Here is a 14,963-nt window from a genome sequence, read left to right as displayed (position 1 = left end):
AGGATAAGTTTTCCTTGCTCGTATCTGGAGATTAAGTTGCCTCGGGTTAGTAAGATAAGTAGCTAATATCGAGCATGGAAACAATTTTATGCATTTCACGTTGAGTCTCCTCCCCAGTATAATACTCGAAAAATAAAAAGAGAGCGAAGAACAACACAAAGCACCCGATGCGATTCGCGCAATATGTTCGGCACGGCAATTTACAATGCAAATGGAAAATATAGCGTATATATTCAATAAGCCATGCGTAAACGCCTGCTAGTGGCACATATAAATGTTTATTTTTCGGGGAGTATCGAAATTGCCATTTTGTCCTCTAGCTTTTCGCTATCGAACGTAGCATTCGGCGCGCTTATAATGTATATTCAAATCGATTAATTATAGAGCTTAAAGTCAAGCCACAAGCGCGCGAACGAATCATACGATATATGATTCGTCGAACTTTCATGAACATAGCGCTGGCGATTTTTCCCTGGGATAAAGCTTTGACGTGAGATTAAACGCATTAAAGCTCGCGTGCGCGTCAACGCATCACCATTATTTTGTGTTATTTTAGCCACAGCGCTTTTAACGCATAACCCACCACATACGTGACCGCCTTGTAAAATAAAATTCGATAACCACAAATTTGTATGCTGCCGAATCGAGCTTGTCGATCTATATAATCGGAATATATATGTCTCTTTCTCAATTGATCGTTAATTATAGCGATGTTGCGAAAAAATTACAGATTTTACAGAAAAGTTATATTACCGTTCGAATATTGAATGAAAAATAAAGTATGTAATAATGGCAAAACAGCGGATCGAATAAAATATGAAAATAAAATTTATTTAAAATACATGCACAGAAACAAATAATCCCAACTACATTAATTAAAAATAAAAGCAGCACTTGAAAGAGCCCGTAGAAAAATATAAAGAATATAATATTATAAAATATAAAATACATTATTAATAAAATCTTATTAAATAAAAATCAGATCTTCTATGTATATGTGATAAATATATTAATTTAATAAAAAATAAGGCGTATATATTTATATATATATAAAATATAGATTTATATGAATCATAAGAAATATGTGGAGAACATTAAATTTACATGAAAATAAAATAATATATGTATAATGATTTAAAAATATAAATTAATTAATAAAATTATGTTTTCTTTTCTCTTTTCAAATTGATATACATATATTCACAAATATAAAATAACATAAGATCATAAAGAAATAAAACAAATATAACTACATTTCAACTGAAATAAATATGAAACACTTTGTTTTCTTTATCGTTCCGCGTAAATACAAAAAAAATAACAAGAGAAAAAAATAAAAAGTTCTAATGATCATCAAATGTAACGATTCAAATTTTTCAATCTTTACAAAAAAACATATCGGTTATTTTATTTCGCGATTACCCAGAAGAAGTTAACAGGTCGCATTTCCGTATATTTTACGAACTTTTCTTGTTAGATAACATTTCGCATCTCTAGACAGTCGAATCGCATCTAAGTAGCTTAATTAAATGTTTGGCATAATACTCCAATACTCTGACTCTCGCAATACTACCGTGGCGTTAATGTTCAGCCAGCATAATTATCCTGTTTAATTTATTCTACGGCATCTTGTAGTTTACGTTCCAGTAATTCATTCGAGGTATGAGATATGTATGCGGATAAACAGCAATATGCCTTCACGATGCGAAATCGCAAATTTTCTCATGCGCGAATTATACGGGCCATATATTTCTATTATTTTCTTTTTTTTACCTATGTAATTTTACACGGACACAACAAAATCGAATACACTTCGCGGTTGGTCCAAAAACACTCTGGGCAATGGCTGTTTGCCGTTCGGCATACACGCGCGGCTAATACTTTTTTATACGTCCGCGCGTGTACGTGCACTATTTTTATTCACTTCACCGTATCCCAGAACTATGGCCCGTCGGCAAACAGACTCGCATATTTGTACACCACGGATAGACAGCAATAAAAGCGCTTTATGCATGTGTTTTCTCCAGTTACAAAGAAATGTTGCAATAATGGAATATCTTTTAGCGAACTATGTAAGCTTGATGCTTCTTATTAAGGTAAAATTCCATATTTTTGCTATATTTTCTACATGCAAAACATCATAAAAAAATTTAAGTCTTTTTCACTACAATCGTGCATCGTTTGAAATTTATCTATTAAAAGAAGAAAAATGTATGTCAATCTAAAAAAAAAAAAAAAAATAAGAATTTTCAAAGGAAAAAATGTATTATCAAATCTATGTATATATTTTTCAATTAATATCAATATAATTTGAAAAATATATATGCTATCATATTCATATTTTTATATTTATTATTAAATATTTTATTATATTATATGAGTTATATATATTAATAATAGCCAAATTAAACCATGCATATGACGGGAAAGACTCAAAAATTTAATATCTCAAAATAAATTTAAATCATCATCATGCAAATTGCGGCAAAAAATTGCTGTCTCCGAAATGGTGCGAAAAATGAACGAAATGGTTATTTATCGCAAGCGCATTTATATTCATCGCAAGAAACATATGCATCCGCGACCGAGAACTTAACGTCCATTATAAACCAAAGTTTCAAGGTATGTAACTCATACTGACGTATAACGACTTTGCCGCTAACACGTCGCTAATTAAGACTTCGTGGCACTTTATTCTCATGTGAACTTAACATCTTAGTGTCAAAAATACCAAGTCAAATATATATATATATATATGTGCATTTCTCTCAAACGTAGAATAAAGTTATCAAACTCGTCAGTGAAAAAAAAACTACCTCACATTTTCTACAAAGTATCCCTCACATTGATTAGAGATTGCGAAATTTTGACAAATTATAATTTCTCAATGTTATAAATAAACTTTTATTTGTAGAAATACTACGAGAAACGTAGTATTTTTTATTTATATCAACCAAAATAAGTATATTCTTTTATACAGATTAAGTTTCAATATACAATAGTTATTATATATCTCTCCTAAAATTACATTCATTTTACAATTATACACAAACTGTATATGTAGCTCATTCAATAAACTTCTGAAGCTTATATGTTGTTAAAGAAAATTTAATTTAGTAATATTTGTGTGTATGTGTACACTAGTTCATTTAAATATACATTCCTCCTAAAATGGCACGATTCAGTAGTCAAGCTCGAAAATGATCAGACAGAATATATAATTTTCGATTTAGTAAATATTCCTCATTTTCATTGCATTAATATTTTAATGCAAACATCAGTGCTAAGTTTCTGCAGATATACAGAAGGATTTCTCTTACGAAATATTTTAGATTATAATCAAGATTTATTAAGGGTTTACGATAATTGCAAACGTATTAGAACTAATTATGTAATATGTTTAATAAAAATTTATTTTAAAAGATATAAGAAGAGAGAAAAAGAGAAAGAAATCAAAAACAAAAAACTATATGTAACGAGAAAAGTATAAATATATACATGTTGTATAATAATCCATAACGCGATTAAAGTATTATACAGTGATTGCAAACCTAAAACTTGTAAAATACTTTGCATAAACGAAACAATTTTGTATATTCACTATTCGATGGTAGCTAACCGGGTATATCTTGATCAAAGTTTTGTTCACTGAACATCGTTAACTAGCAAAGAAAAACGAGAATCGATTCTGAAAAAGCGATCATAATGAATGAAAGGAAACGGAAGCAGCTACCGTCACTGACACAAAAGTACGCTTCTAAAAGTGTGCAATTTTCAAGAGATTATAAAACGCCTTTCGCGACAAGTAGATAAAAATTCACGCGTACACATACATACATAAACATACACACACCTACACACATACAGATGTACGCACACCGATCTACGCTTTAACAGCAGCTCTTTCAGCGCTTTATCTTCGCGGAGTTCCTCAGTGTTTTCTTACTATTCTTGTGCTCGTCTCGACCGATCTTTCTAAAGCCTTCCACCTAAACGAAAAAAAGGCACCGGCAAGCTTGAAGCTTTTAGTATCCGCGGCACCTTTTCAAGGGAATAAAACGAGGCAAATCGCTGAGATGCAGCGCGGCAGATTGGTGTCTCTACCTCTTTTCCCCTGTCGACGCGGAAGACGGATCAAGAAAAAAATGGACGGAGATATCTTCTGTGAAAAGTACGTGACGGCTACGATCTCTTAAACGTTCTCATTTGCACCATCGCGAAAGTCGAAACGCGCGCTCGAAAGAAATCAAAGCGTGTCTCTCGCATTCTAGCGCGAAGGGAGCATTAAACATGAAGTAGAATACTTTCGCGTTGTTCCTTCTATACTTTTTCCTTTACTCTTGCGTTGGAGAATGCAAGCCAAAATTTCTATAAATTTTCCTAGTTTTTAATATGCGAATGCTAAAGAGCATCTTGAGAATAATAGACTTTTTAACTTGTCACATAAATGGCAGTCAGATTAATATCGTTGCTTCATTTTACTGTTATTTATTCACATAATTGGGAATATTGGCAAACTCAAGGCAATTTAGATCAATTCGCATAAGATCATCCATTATTGGAGACTAACGGTGAAATAGGATAGGCGCGTACACTTGGGCCGATGAAACATAATAGCAAATATCCGATAAACATAAATCCACGAACGCTTGCTCGATATCCGTACATAATCCAATTATACTTTAGACGAAATGTGCGCGAAATGGAGGAAGATTGCGATCGTTAATGAATATAAATACAAGTAATATGAATAACGAGAAGCGCGTCGAGACGAATTTAGTTGCTTATGGCAATTCATTTATCACTGTCAACCCTCTTTCTCTCTCTCTCTTTCTCTCTTTCACGAGATATCGTCCTTTATAGTTGAGCGAAGTTGTAAGTTTACTAAGTCATATCTCACTGCCCACTCTAGAGAATGTTCACTTCCTGATTGTTCAGTGAACTTAACACGCTTTATATAACACGGTCGCGACAGAACACTTTTTTCTTATGTCATCGAAACGCAATCACGAAATATTTTAAAATACGCACCTATATACATATATCTTTTTAAAAATTCTTTTCAAAGAGACATCATTTCACACATTAAAAAATACTAGTATTTGTATCGCTGCTTATTAAACACAATTTTTTAATATCTAAAAACTCTCTAAGAATCATATTAATTAATTTGTTTTTCTTTTTAAATCAACAAGCTTGTGTATTATATAATTGTAATTAAAAGCGTGTCAATAAAACGCGAGATTTTTTTGTAAAGAATAAATTATACACTGTCTCTCTGTTTACGAGACAAGACTGATAAAAACTCTGTCGGTCCTGTGCTTCGTCGCTCGTCTTCTTGCACTTCCTCCGTAATACCAGTTTCTCCATCGACAATACACGAGGAGAAACTTCGGCGTCTCTCCTTTTTCGCTCCATCTCCAACCCTATCTCATACCTCTCCATCATGGCCTACCGCCGTATCCAGGCCGTTCCCATCAAGCATCGACGGAAGCATTTTGGGATGCCGAAAACGAGAGAGAAGGGTAGGAAGGATGCAGGCAGCGGTAACAGCGGCAGCAGATTGTTGGCGCAAAGGGGACGCGAGCAGATAGAAGGAAGAGAAGAGAGGGATGCGAGTTGGCCAGAGTGGTGTTTCCCCAGGGTAAGCATGAGCATATACTTGCCCGGGGCTTATTCAGACAAATCGGTGATTGCTGCGGAGGCGAGCGAAAAGGTAGCTCGCATAGTCGCCGCTCGCACCACCATCACCATCACCATCATCCTCACCAACACTACCATTGCATCGGCCGTTCGGTTGCTTTTGCCATCAGCACATCGCGAGGCACTGCGCGCCGCAAACACGTTGCACTTCCTATCGGTGCAACGATAGAACGAGACATTACGCTGAAATCCGTTGTGAATACGGAGGTAGAACGACAGAGACGAACGATCACACAGACAGAGGAATAACACAGAGACGGAAGTGGCGGAATAGAGAAGACTGTGCGGTGTGGAGGGTGTCTGTGAGATGGCTAGAGAAAGAAAGAGAGAGAGAGAGAGAGCGCAGTCGGACTGAAGAGGAACCGGGGAGAGAGAAGAATGATTGTTTCCATGATTACAATGGAGAGAGGAAGAGGAAAAGGGCCGGGTAGGATAGGACAGAGCGCAAGGGTGGCGAGCGCGGGTAAAGCGGTATGGGGAGCAATCTCTTAGCGCTAACGTAGATTCGTGGGACGGGGTCTCTCGAAATATTACACCAGAGGGGTACCAACCGCCGTCGACGCGGACGTGCCCACCGGGGAATTTCGTAACTGCGCGGGTAATGTGTGTCAGCCATCGGACCTGCCCGAAGTGCTTTCTCAAGGAAAATACTTTGCACCTCGTTTGGATGCCGGAAGATGCGAGAAAAGAAAGAGAGAGAGAGAGAGAGACTCGTTACGTCACCTTGCACCACCACTGGCATTGGTTCCGTCACGGACGATTCATGGAGAAAGATTTATATCCCAAGTACGAAGGAACGTAAGCCTCAGATTCAAGGTGCTAATGCTCTTACAAAGGCTAGCAGTGGAAATAGCGGTCGAGTAGTTCCGTCCGGAGGAAAAGTATAGAACTCGTTTTTAATTTATCAACCCCGGGAGAGAGAAAGTCTTTCTCTACGTCTCTTTCTGTTGTAATGAACGTTTCTTGTTGCAACGAGCCAGCGTGGAAAATCCCCGGATAAAAGCGCACCAGAGACGGGAGTAACGCAGCTACGGACGAGAACGTATACGAATAACTAGAGAAATAGTATTTCAGTTATTAAATTAAGCAACACACAATGAAACTGTGCACTCGGGAGAAGTAATTCTCGAACTGCGATGAAAAGAAGGAATCGTGTACAACGATTGGCGTGCAACGTTCCATCGTGTGATCAGTTTTCCCGTTCAAAGGCCTCAAGCCGATTACACATCGCCTCCGAATATCCCATTAATCTCATCAAGCCTCTGTTCTCCGCGCAATCACTTCGCACGATTACTACCGAGAGTAATTTCATCAACAATTAGTTACTTATTAATTATCTGGATATTATTTACTTAGCAAATTTTAATATTATAAATATTTATATATAATATATAAAATATATTATATAATTTCTCATATTATTATTAATAACCTTAATTACTGCATGCTAAAGACAATTACATTATTTGATGTCTTGCACGATTGATATTTATATTCCTAAACTTATACATAATTGATTTGTACAAAATGCAACAATTATAATATATATAAATGCATCATTACTATATAAATTGAATAAATATATAATTATATTAGGGGGCTTTTGTTTGGATCGCCCATTATCGGATCAAATGTTCATTAAGAGATCCCTTTTATATTCGTTTTTAATAAATCAGTAGTAAATTGTATATTTAAATATTCCTGTTATCTCTTCATATTTAATTAAAGGATATTTTCAGCACACTGAAATACTTTATGCAGAAGAGAGCGGTTTATATCTCTAACACTCTAATTAATAGCAAAGTCTCTTTGATGCGGAGAATTATCATTAAGCATCTTCAGCATTTACCACGAAAGCCGTCTTGATATGAATGTAATCTAGTGCAATCATTCCAACATCGATCAAACCCGACGATACGCACACAATTAAATTTTTAAGAATTAAATATTAAAATAAAGAGTACGTATATTTATAAATTGCAATTTTATCTGTTTAAAATACTTGAGATATCGATAAAATATTGATATGCCGTTTTCATTTTTACATCTAAACGGATTCGATGTAACAGCCATAAAAAAATAAACGTATATATAATTCATATATAATTCTTTGTTTCTCAATGAAACTTCGAACAATCGCAAGAAAAATTCCGATTAAGAATATACACTAAAAAATTAAACATTCCGTATTATTAGACTCAACAAAAATTTAAAAAAGAGAAATATCTGAAACGTGCAGTGAAATAGAAGTCTCGGATTTATATTTAATTAATTAGTCTTTCCAATCAGACATTATCCGGATATCCGCCGGTTTTCAGAATCGTGACCATGCAAAATGCCGAACTAAGTCGCCGTTTGAGTTCTCTAAAGCTTTTTATGCGATAAGCATGCCGTCTCCGCAAGAAGAGGATGGCATTATCCCGGGATAGCATCGAACGAATCGTTATCTTCTCCGTAAAGATAATGACTCTGTAACCTCGACGCCCTACTGCTCTTTTCATAGACAAGACAAACTGTGTTCCTTCGTGACAATGTACTTAAAAGCGCGATCGATTGCGTTTCGATAACGAAAGGATTCAAACGGCAACTGCCATCATCTCTTAGTTTTCTCTCGTCCAACCCTCTCTCATTTTCTACAGTGGTTACAAGCACGTAGCGTCTCGTTTTTCGCGCAAATGGTCGTCTTTATCGGAAATTCGATTTATATTGTACTACTTATACATCGATTCGATTAAGCTATGCGGTGCACAGCTCGCCGCTTTCCCATTATCATGATCACAAATGGCGCTAGACAAAAGAAAAACTTCTTTTATATAAAAAGAATCACGATATTGCAACAATTTTTCTAATAAAAAAAAATCAAATCCGTTACTTTATTTTTCTCGTTTCAAGATTCGCGTCACAAAACAAATTTAATTTCAAAGTTACAATTTCCATTTCACCGCAGTATATGTTTTGATATTCTAGCTGTACATTTTTATATTTTTGAGAAACGAGAGGTTTTATAAAAGTATTGGATGTAAAAATATATTTTTTTAATTTTATATAAAAAAATACATAACCTAATAGTTTTGAAAAGCAAAGTGTTGATTAAAATTTTGATTAAATTTTTGCATTATATTCGTCCTCCCAGAGAGAGTAAAACCGGATTAGATTTCAAACTATACACTCAACTTATCAACACATATCAGGTGCACGCAGTGTGTGCCCTCAAGGCCCATTAACCCTGTTTTCAGCGATCAGCCCTTCGTCTAAGCTCGTCATAGAGGATAGCTTGCGGCGAAGTACACGCGTGTCGCACAAGTGTGTATGGATGACACACCACTAGCCGGTGGTGGTAGCCCAACGCGCGGCATGTAACCGGCTGCCCGCGTATGGCCGAAGGTGGTTATGTGGGTCGCACAACAGTCACTTGAGATTAATTACCAAGTGCATCGTTAGAGATAACGCGGCGAAGGTTTGGTGGCGGCGGTTAAGTGAGGCGATGGCGTCCAGATACGACGTTAAATTGAACCTTTCGTCACCGCTGATTCTCGACCCGGTACGACCTAACTCGGCGCAGAGTACAATATGCGTACTTGTCTAAAAGCAATTACTGCTGACGTGCGCACATACATACGTACATACATGCACGCAGGTGAACTCGACGATAGCGCGCGATATAATATATTGTTCGGACAGCATCTCGTTCGTACCGGCTTCGTCAAATCCGTAGCGGGACATGAGCGAAAGACGATATCTGATATTAATTTCCGCGCGCGGTTGCTGAATATCATTATGAGCCGTGGACCGAGCTACAGCTCGAGTTAATAACTTGATTTTTGGAAAAAAATATAGAATAGATATACGGATAAGAGTGACGCAATTAAATCTCTAAGTTATTCATATGATCGTGTCAAATGATATTGCCCGAATTATTTTTAAATATTCTTTAATAACGTTCGCGATTAGTATTCCTATTTCATTGGTTATATTGGTAATAATAAAAAATTATAAATTTAACCGAGCACAAAATAGAAAAAAAGCGAAGAGATATTAAAGTCGTGAATTTTTTAAATGCTTGACTATGCGTTTAAATAGAGAAAAAAATTTTATAAGTCTATTATTTTAATATTTTGCTTTCATCGGCTTCATAAATCTTTGAGAAAAAGTTATAGCAATATTTCTTAAGCGGATACTTCACTAATGCATTTACCAATCTTTGGAAAATAATGACGTTTGCACAATTTCATTAAACTTGTGTTTAAAACATTTCCGCGGCGAGAGAAAACAACTTAAGTAAAATAACCTCGTTTTTCCAATAATAATAATCTTTATTATCTTTTGAAGAAACAAAATAAACTTCAAATTATCAAAGAAAATTTATGAACTGATAAATTATTCTAGAATTAATTGGAGAAAATCGTCACGTATTATTCGTATCATATACAAAGAATGTCCTCTATTATTAAAAGAAAAATATTAGTTTCAAATTGGCCAAAGCGAATCTGTCATTAAACGTTAATATAATCATAGTGACATACTGTGCATTTACGCATATATGATTCCCGCGAGAGTGGTATTCGCGCGTGTCGTTATTGAGGAATAATTTATGCAACTGCGGTTTTGAAAATTCCGCAACCAAAATTTCCATGAAATTTCAATCTTTATAGGACTGGTATTTATTCGGTGATTTAGATTCACGTCCACTGGACAGAAGCAACCCCTTTTCGGATTTGATCCCCATAGCGATCGATTTAAAATATATATCCGCGAATCCCTCCCCGTTTTCATGAAAGAAAATTCCGATATTTATATGCTACTCCGTAGGTGGGATGGCTACGTGCCGAGGATCAGACGATATTATCAATGGGCGATCGCAGAGTCACCCATTCGCCTCGTTTCTTCGTCACCTTGGAGAACGCCAAGACGAAGAATCAAACGCAATCGCGGGAGGACGAGGAGGCCACTTGGCAGCTGCATATTCGGGCATTGAAGGAGGCCGACCGTGGCTGCTACATGTGCCAACTCAACACCAAGCCCATGTTAAGCCAGCTGGGATGCGTGGATGTCCTAGGTATGCCTAATTGCACGCGTTTACGCGTGCCGCATTCCGCCCGACCAAGGTTTGCGGCTGTTGGCAGAGACGTCACGCACGCACGCATTGCGTTTCGATTAGGTCTGAACCATGCTTTAGGGCCGGAAAGTATGCGTGCCTCGCCACTGCAACGGCGCGCCTGAATAGACCGCCATACACGTGTGCAACCTCGCGTAACATGAAGATTTCTCGATGCACGTGTTATGCAAATCGCACGAGAGATGATCCAAGTCGAATACGTCATTGGCTACTGTATTATTGATAAATTATGATTGAAGGAAATTTAATCGGCTTTCGAAAGAAAAGATATTTAAAAAATTTTGATCTCTGAACTGATTAGCTTGTTTAATTTTGTTAAAAAATTTTAATAATTTGACATACGTGTGCAAAGTATTTAAACTGGGTTAATTTGATTGGTAAAAAAGTTCATTTTACGTAATCTTTACAAGACATAATATCGATTCGACAGGAGTTAATTTACAAGGAACATCATCAAGGAACATCGGTCATATAAGAAATGCTAACGGCCGTGCTTTAATTTATAGTTTAATTAAACACGATAACGAAGTTCAAAAGTCTATCCGGTGGAAAGTCTATCGGCGTTAGCTGACTACATTAGTTGATGGATGTTCGTACTTTGTAGCTCGTGCGCAAACGTCAAACCAGACTGTTTCTATTAAATTAACATTATCTCCTTTTAACGTTAATTACACCGGTCTAACGCGTACATCTCAATATTTGCCTTGCTTATAGCTTCTACATCGGCAACATTCTAAACATGGCCGGAACTGCTGCGCGCTTCAATTTTGGCATAAAACGCGCTCGTTGCGCTCTACTACGGCATCATGAAATGCACAATTTCACTTTTATATCGCGCCGACGGGGCCAGCAGCAGCTTCGCCCGAGTAATATCATCTACTTTGTGCGTGGGAGAGAAACGGGGACGGGTCGTAGGATGAACGGGGAATGCGTTCTATCGCGTGCATGCGTGCCTTCGTTCGTCGTTGGATGAACCGAAAAAGTGGGCTCTTGCTGTCGAATAGAATGAAATTCCTTTGTGTAGAAACACGAGAAAATGCCATCCTCTTTTTTTTCGCCACCCGAATTGTCCATACGTGTGTGTTATACCGCGACATACTTGTGTCCAGCTTGGATCATTGTAATTGAAACGAACCGAACGGCTCTTCGAATTGGACGAAATTCTATCAAGAGAGCTTTCTCTCCTTCCTCCTTGAAGAAAAGAGGATGTCCCGCTGATATTTCATTTCCGTCGAGTGTGACGGGAATGATTTCGAGATGATTTTTCTGTCCTGTTTACCAACGTCACCGGCAACGCCTCGGTTAAATCGAGTTAGAACGACGGCAATACCGATTCTTTATGGTCCACATATCCCCCCTAGTTTTCGCGAAACCTTGTTCACAGCCCAATGTCGAAAGCAGATGCCGAAGAGACTTATATGAAGATATATCGTTTCGCACGACGGGCGATTTCGATCCAATTCATAAATTGTTTCGCTGTTGTAGACAACAGTGCGCGGTATCAAATGAAATTGCATTATAATCCTCGGACACGTTGAATTTGTGATAAATGGATGCGCGTGCGGTATCGAGAAAATTCGTTTCATTCCACAAAGGCCGCGTGATAACGTTTAGTATACTTTATATTCCGTATATACACAATGCAGTCTAGAAAACACGCTTGCTATACAACTGCTTTATTATTCTTTTGTTAGCGAGTTTTACATGTGCTTCTAGTGTCTGACTCGATACAGTAACACAATGCAGTACACAATGAATTACGATAAAATATTAGCTCAAAAGAATTTTATAATTTTTATTTTACAAACGCAATTAAAACATATGCGATGGAATTAATTTTCCATATTGTATTTCACGGAACGGAGTACAATTGAATAGCTTACTCCAAAAAATGCGTAAATAACGGGAAATTAATTTCACAAGAGACGTAGAGTTATATCGATATATTATATTGCAAATATTTTTGTTTACAGCCATAAATTTTTGACAATATATTTTTTATGGTCCTCGTAATTCACTATGATATATATTGTGCATTGCGTGGATTAAATAGTTATAGATATTTTTTGTAAAATGGTTTTTTCTTATAAACTGATGCTCTTTTTCCCGAATATAATTTTAATAAATGTATTGCACAAAAAATCAGACAATTAAAATCTGATAATTAAAATCCCAAATACGTGAAATTATATGTGAAAAATATTATCAATTTTATCTCGAGAGCGAATAAATGATGTAATTTTTTCGCGTAATTGTGTAATGTGATTTTTTATGCGTTTCATTATATTGCTATGATAATATCCTTTCTTTTTCAGTCCCACCCGACATCCTAAATTCTGGCACATCGGACGGCGAGGTTTCCGTTCTCGAGGGTGAGAACGCTACGTTGTCGTGCAAAGCATCCGGACGGCCACCGCCTCGTGTATTCTGGCGACGCGAGAAAAGTGATTTCATACTCGTGAGGGGTTCTCATGATCCGTTGATACAAGGTAAGATATCGCTCTTATATCACGAGGATCCTAAGATTGTCACTCCCGACGATCCTCGTAATCATCGTCTCTTTGTGACGACGACGTGCTCTGTCACATGAAATACGCGTTGTTTCGAAATGAAGTGTCTCTACTCATCCTGCGAGGAAAACCGCCACGCGAACGTGTATTATTTCCCTCTCTATTTAAATAGGGTTACATGACATGTCCAATTACTGATTTGTATTTACTACTACAGCTTTATATACTCAGAAAATAATGGAGAAAATTGTTTATAGTATATATAGGAAGAAAACATTTCTCTTTCTTCTCTTTCTCTTAAAAAGATTATAAAAAGATCTTAATACCTCGATTTTAATTTCTAACGCAAACAAATGTTTTTTTGCATTTTCCGCAATTAGAATAATTAGATATCTTAATCAAACGAATGGTCAAACGTTTTAAGAGAATATGAAAATGTATAATAAATTCGTACACGTAGGTAATCCCGATCGAAAGCAATTACGACAGAACACGTTCCATCGAATAGAGATTAGTTTGTCCGCAATAACTTTCAATATCCTTCGACACGTCGAGCAGCGCTGCATTTTTTACAAGACATCTGCACTCGAAGAATTTCGTATAGTCGCGATGAATCGCGCAACGCGAATGAATCACGATCGGTCAAAAAAAAATATTTGTAACATCATGCGTATGCCACTAGCTCGTGCGGAATTAAAAGAGTGTGCTTGTACAACCATTGACATTCAATTGGAATGATTGACATCGCGCTAGAGAGACAAATTTTAGCAATCAATCGATTTCCAATATATTCCCGATGTATCCCGAAGTATAACGCGACATACTATTTACAGTATGTGCTTCAATGAAAGACTTTTTCGTATATATAAGTCAATATATACAATTTCATTCATGACAGAGAATTTTTAAAGTCTAGTAATATCGTTGATTGTCTGTAAATTTACTATAACAAAATTTATATACATCATTTTTCTCTTAATTTTTGCAGAAAAAAATTTTGTATAAATATGTATAGCGTGCTTCATCTAATTATACCTTATGTGAATTAATATTGATATTAATATTATATATAATAATATACTATACATATACGTTAATAATATACATAATAATTAAACAAAGTATAATATAGATATAATACATGTAATGACATGATACAGTAGAATGAAATTCATTCTGCTATATTGTTAGTATAATGAAAATAATTGTATATATTCCCCAAGATAGATTTCATTTCTGTCATGTTTCATTTAATTAACATTGATGAAAATCTGATACACAATAATTAAATTCTGAAATAAAAAGACGTTATTTCCGTACACGACAACGCAATCAAACATTCGACAATTATTAATTTAATGCAAGTTGCAGCGCTGCACGAATTCGTCAGCTGTCAGTACAAATCACGCATCTTGCATTTTCGATCGATCTTATTAAACTTCTGACACATTTTATCGCGAATATAGAACGACACGTTCCACGTGTGATTTATGTCGGTCGTTCGTTCAATAATAATATAATTCATTATCTTTCAGTTATTCGAAAAGCATATCTACTATACATATACGCTAATATAATTTTTCATTATTATAATGGAAAATGGAAAATGTAAACACATGAAGTAGAAATATTAA

At 36.0% G+C, this 14,963-nt stretch overlaps 2 protein-coding genes across 4 annotated transcripts in view; one reads left to right on the top strand and one right to left on the bottom strand.

The window, feature by feature from the left end:
* pygo (pygopus family PHD finger) overlaps positions 1 to 14,963 on the bottom strand; it is a 101,949-nt gene that overhangs the window by 79,933 nt on the left and 7,053 nt on the right. The window lies entirely within an intron of this gene.
* Positions 1 to 14,963, top strand: part of LOC146722738 (lachesin) — a 44,250-nt gene that overhangs the window by 26,348 nt on the left and 2,939 nt on the right. For both annotated transcript variants that reach the window (XM_085483917.1, XM_085483916.1), the window contains 2 exons: positions 10,513 to 10,759; positions 13,135 to 13,308. In XM_085483917.1, coding sequence (XP_085340043.1) covers positions 10,513 to 10,759; positions 13,135 to 13,308 — 421 coding nt within the window. The remainder of the gene's footprint in view (positions 1 to 10,512; positions 10,760 to 13,134; positions 13,309 to 14,963) is intronic.

The sequence above is a fragment of the Nylanderia fulva genome, unplaced genomic scaffold (genome assembly GCF_048542155.1).
Source record: "Nylanderia fulva isolate GAGA-0341 unplaced genomic scaffold, ASM4854215v1 Scaffold28, whole genome shotgun sequence".
In the NCBI taxonomy this organism is placed as follows: Eukaryota; Metazoa; Arthropoda; class Insecta; order Hymenoptera; family Formicidae; genus Nylanderia; species Nylanderia fulva.
The sequence above is the reverse complement of the archived record's forward strand: the minus strand, read 5'-3'. Positions and strand labels throughout refer to the sequence as shown.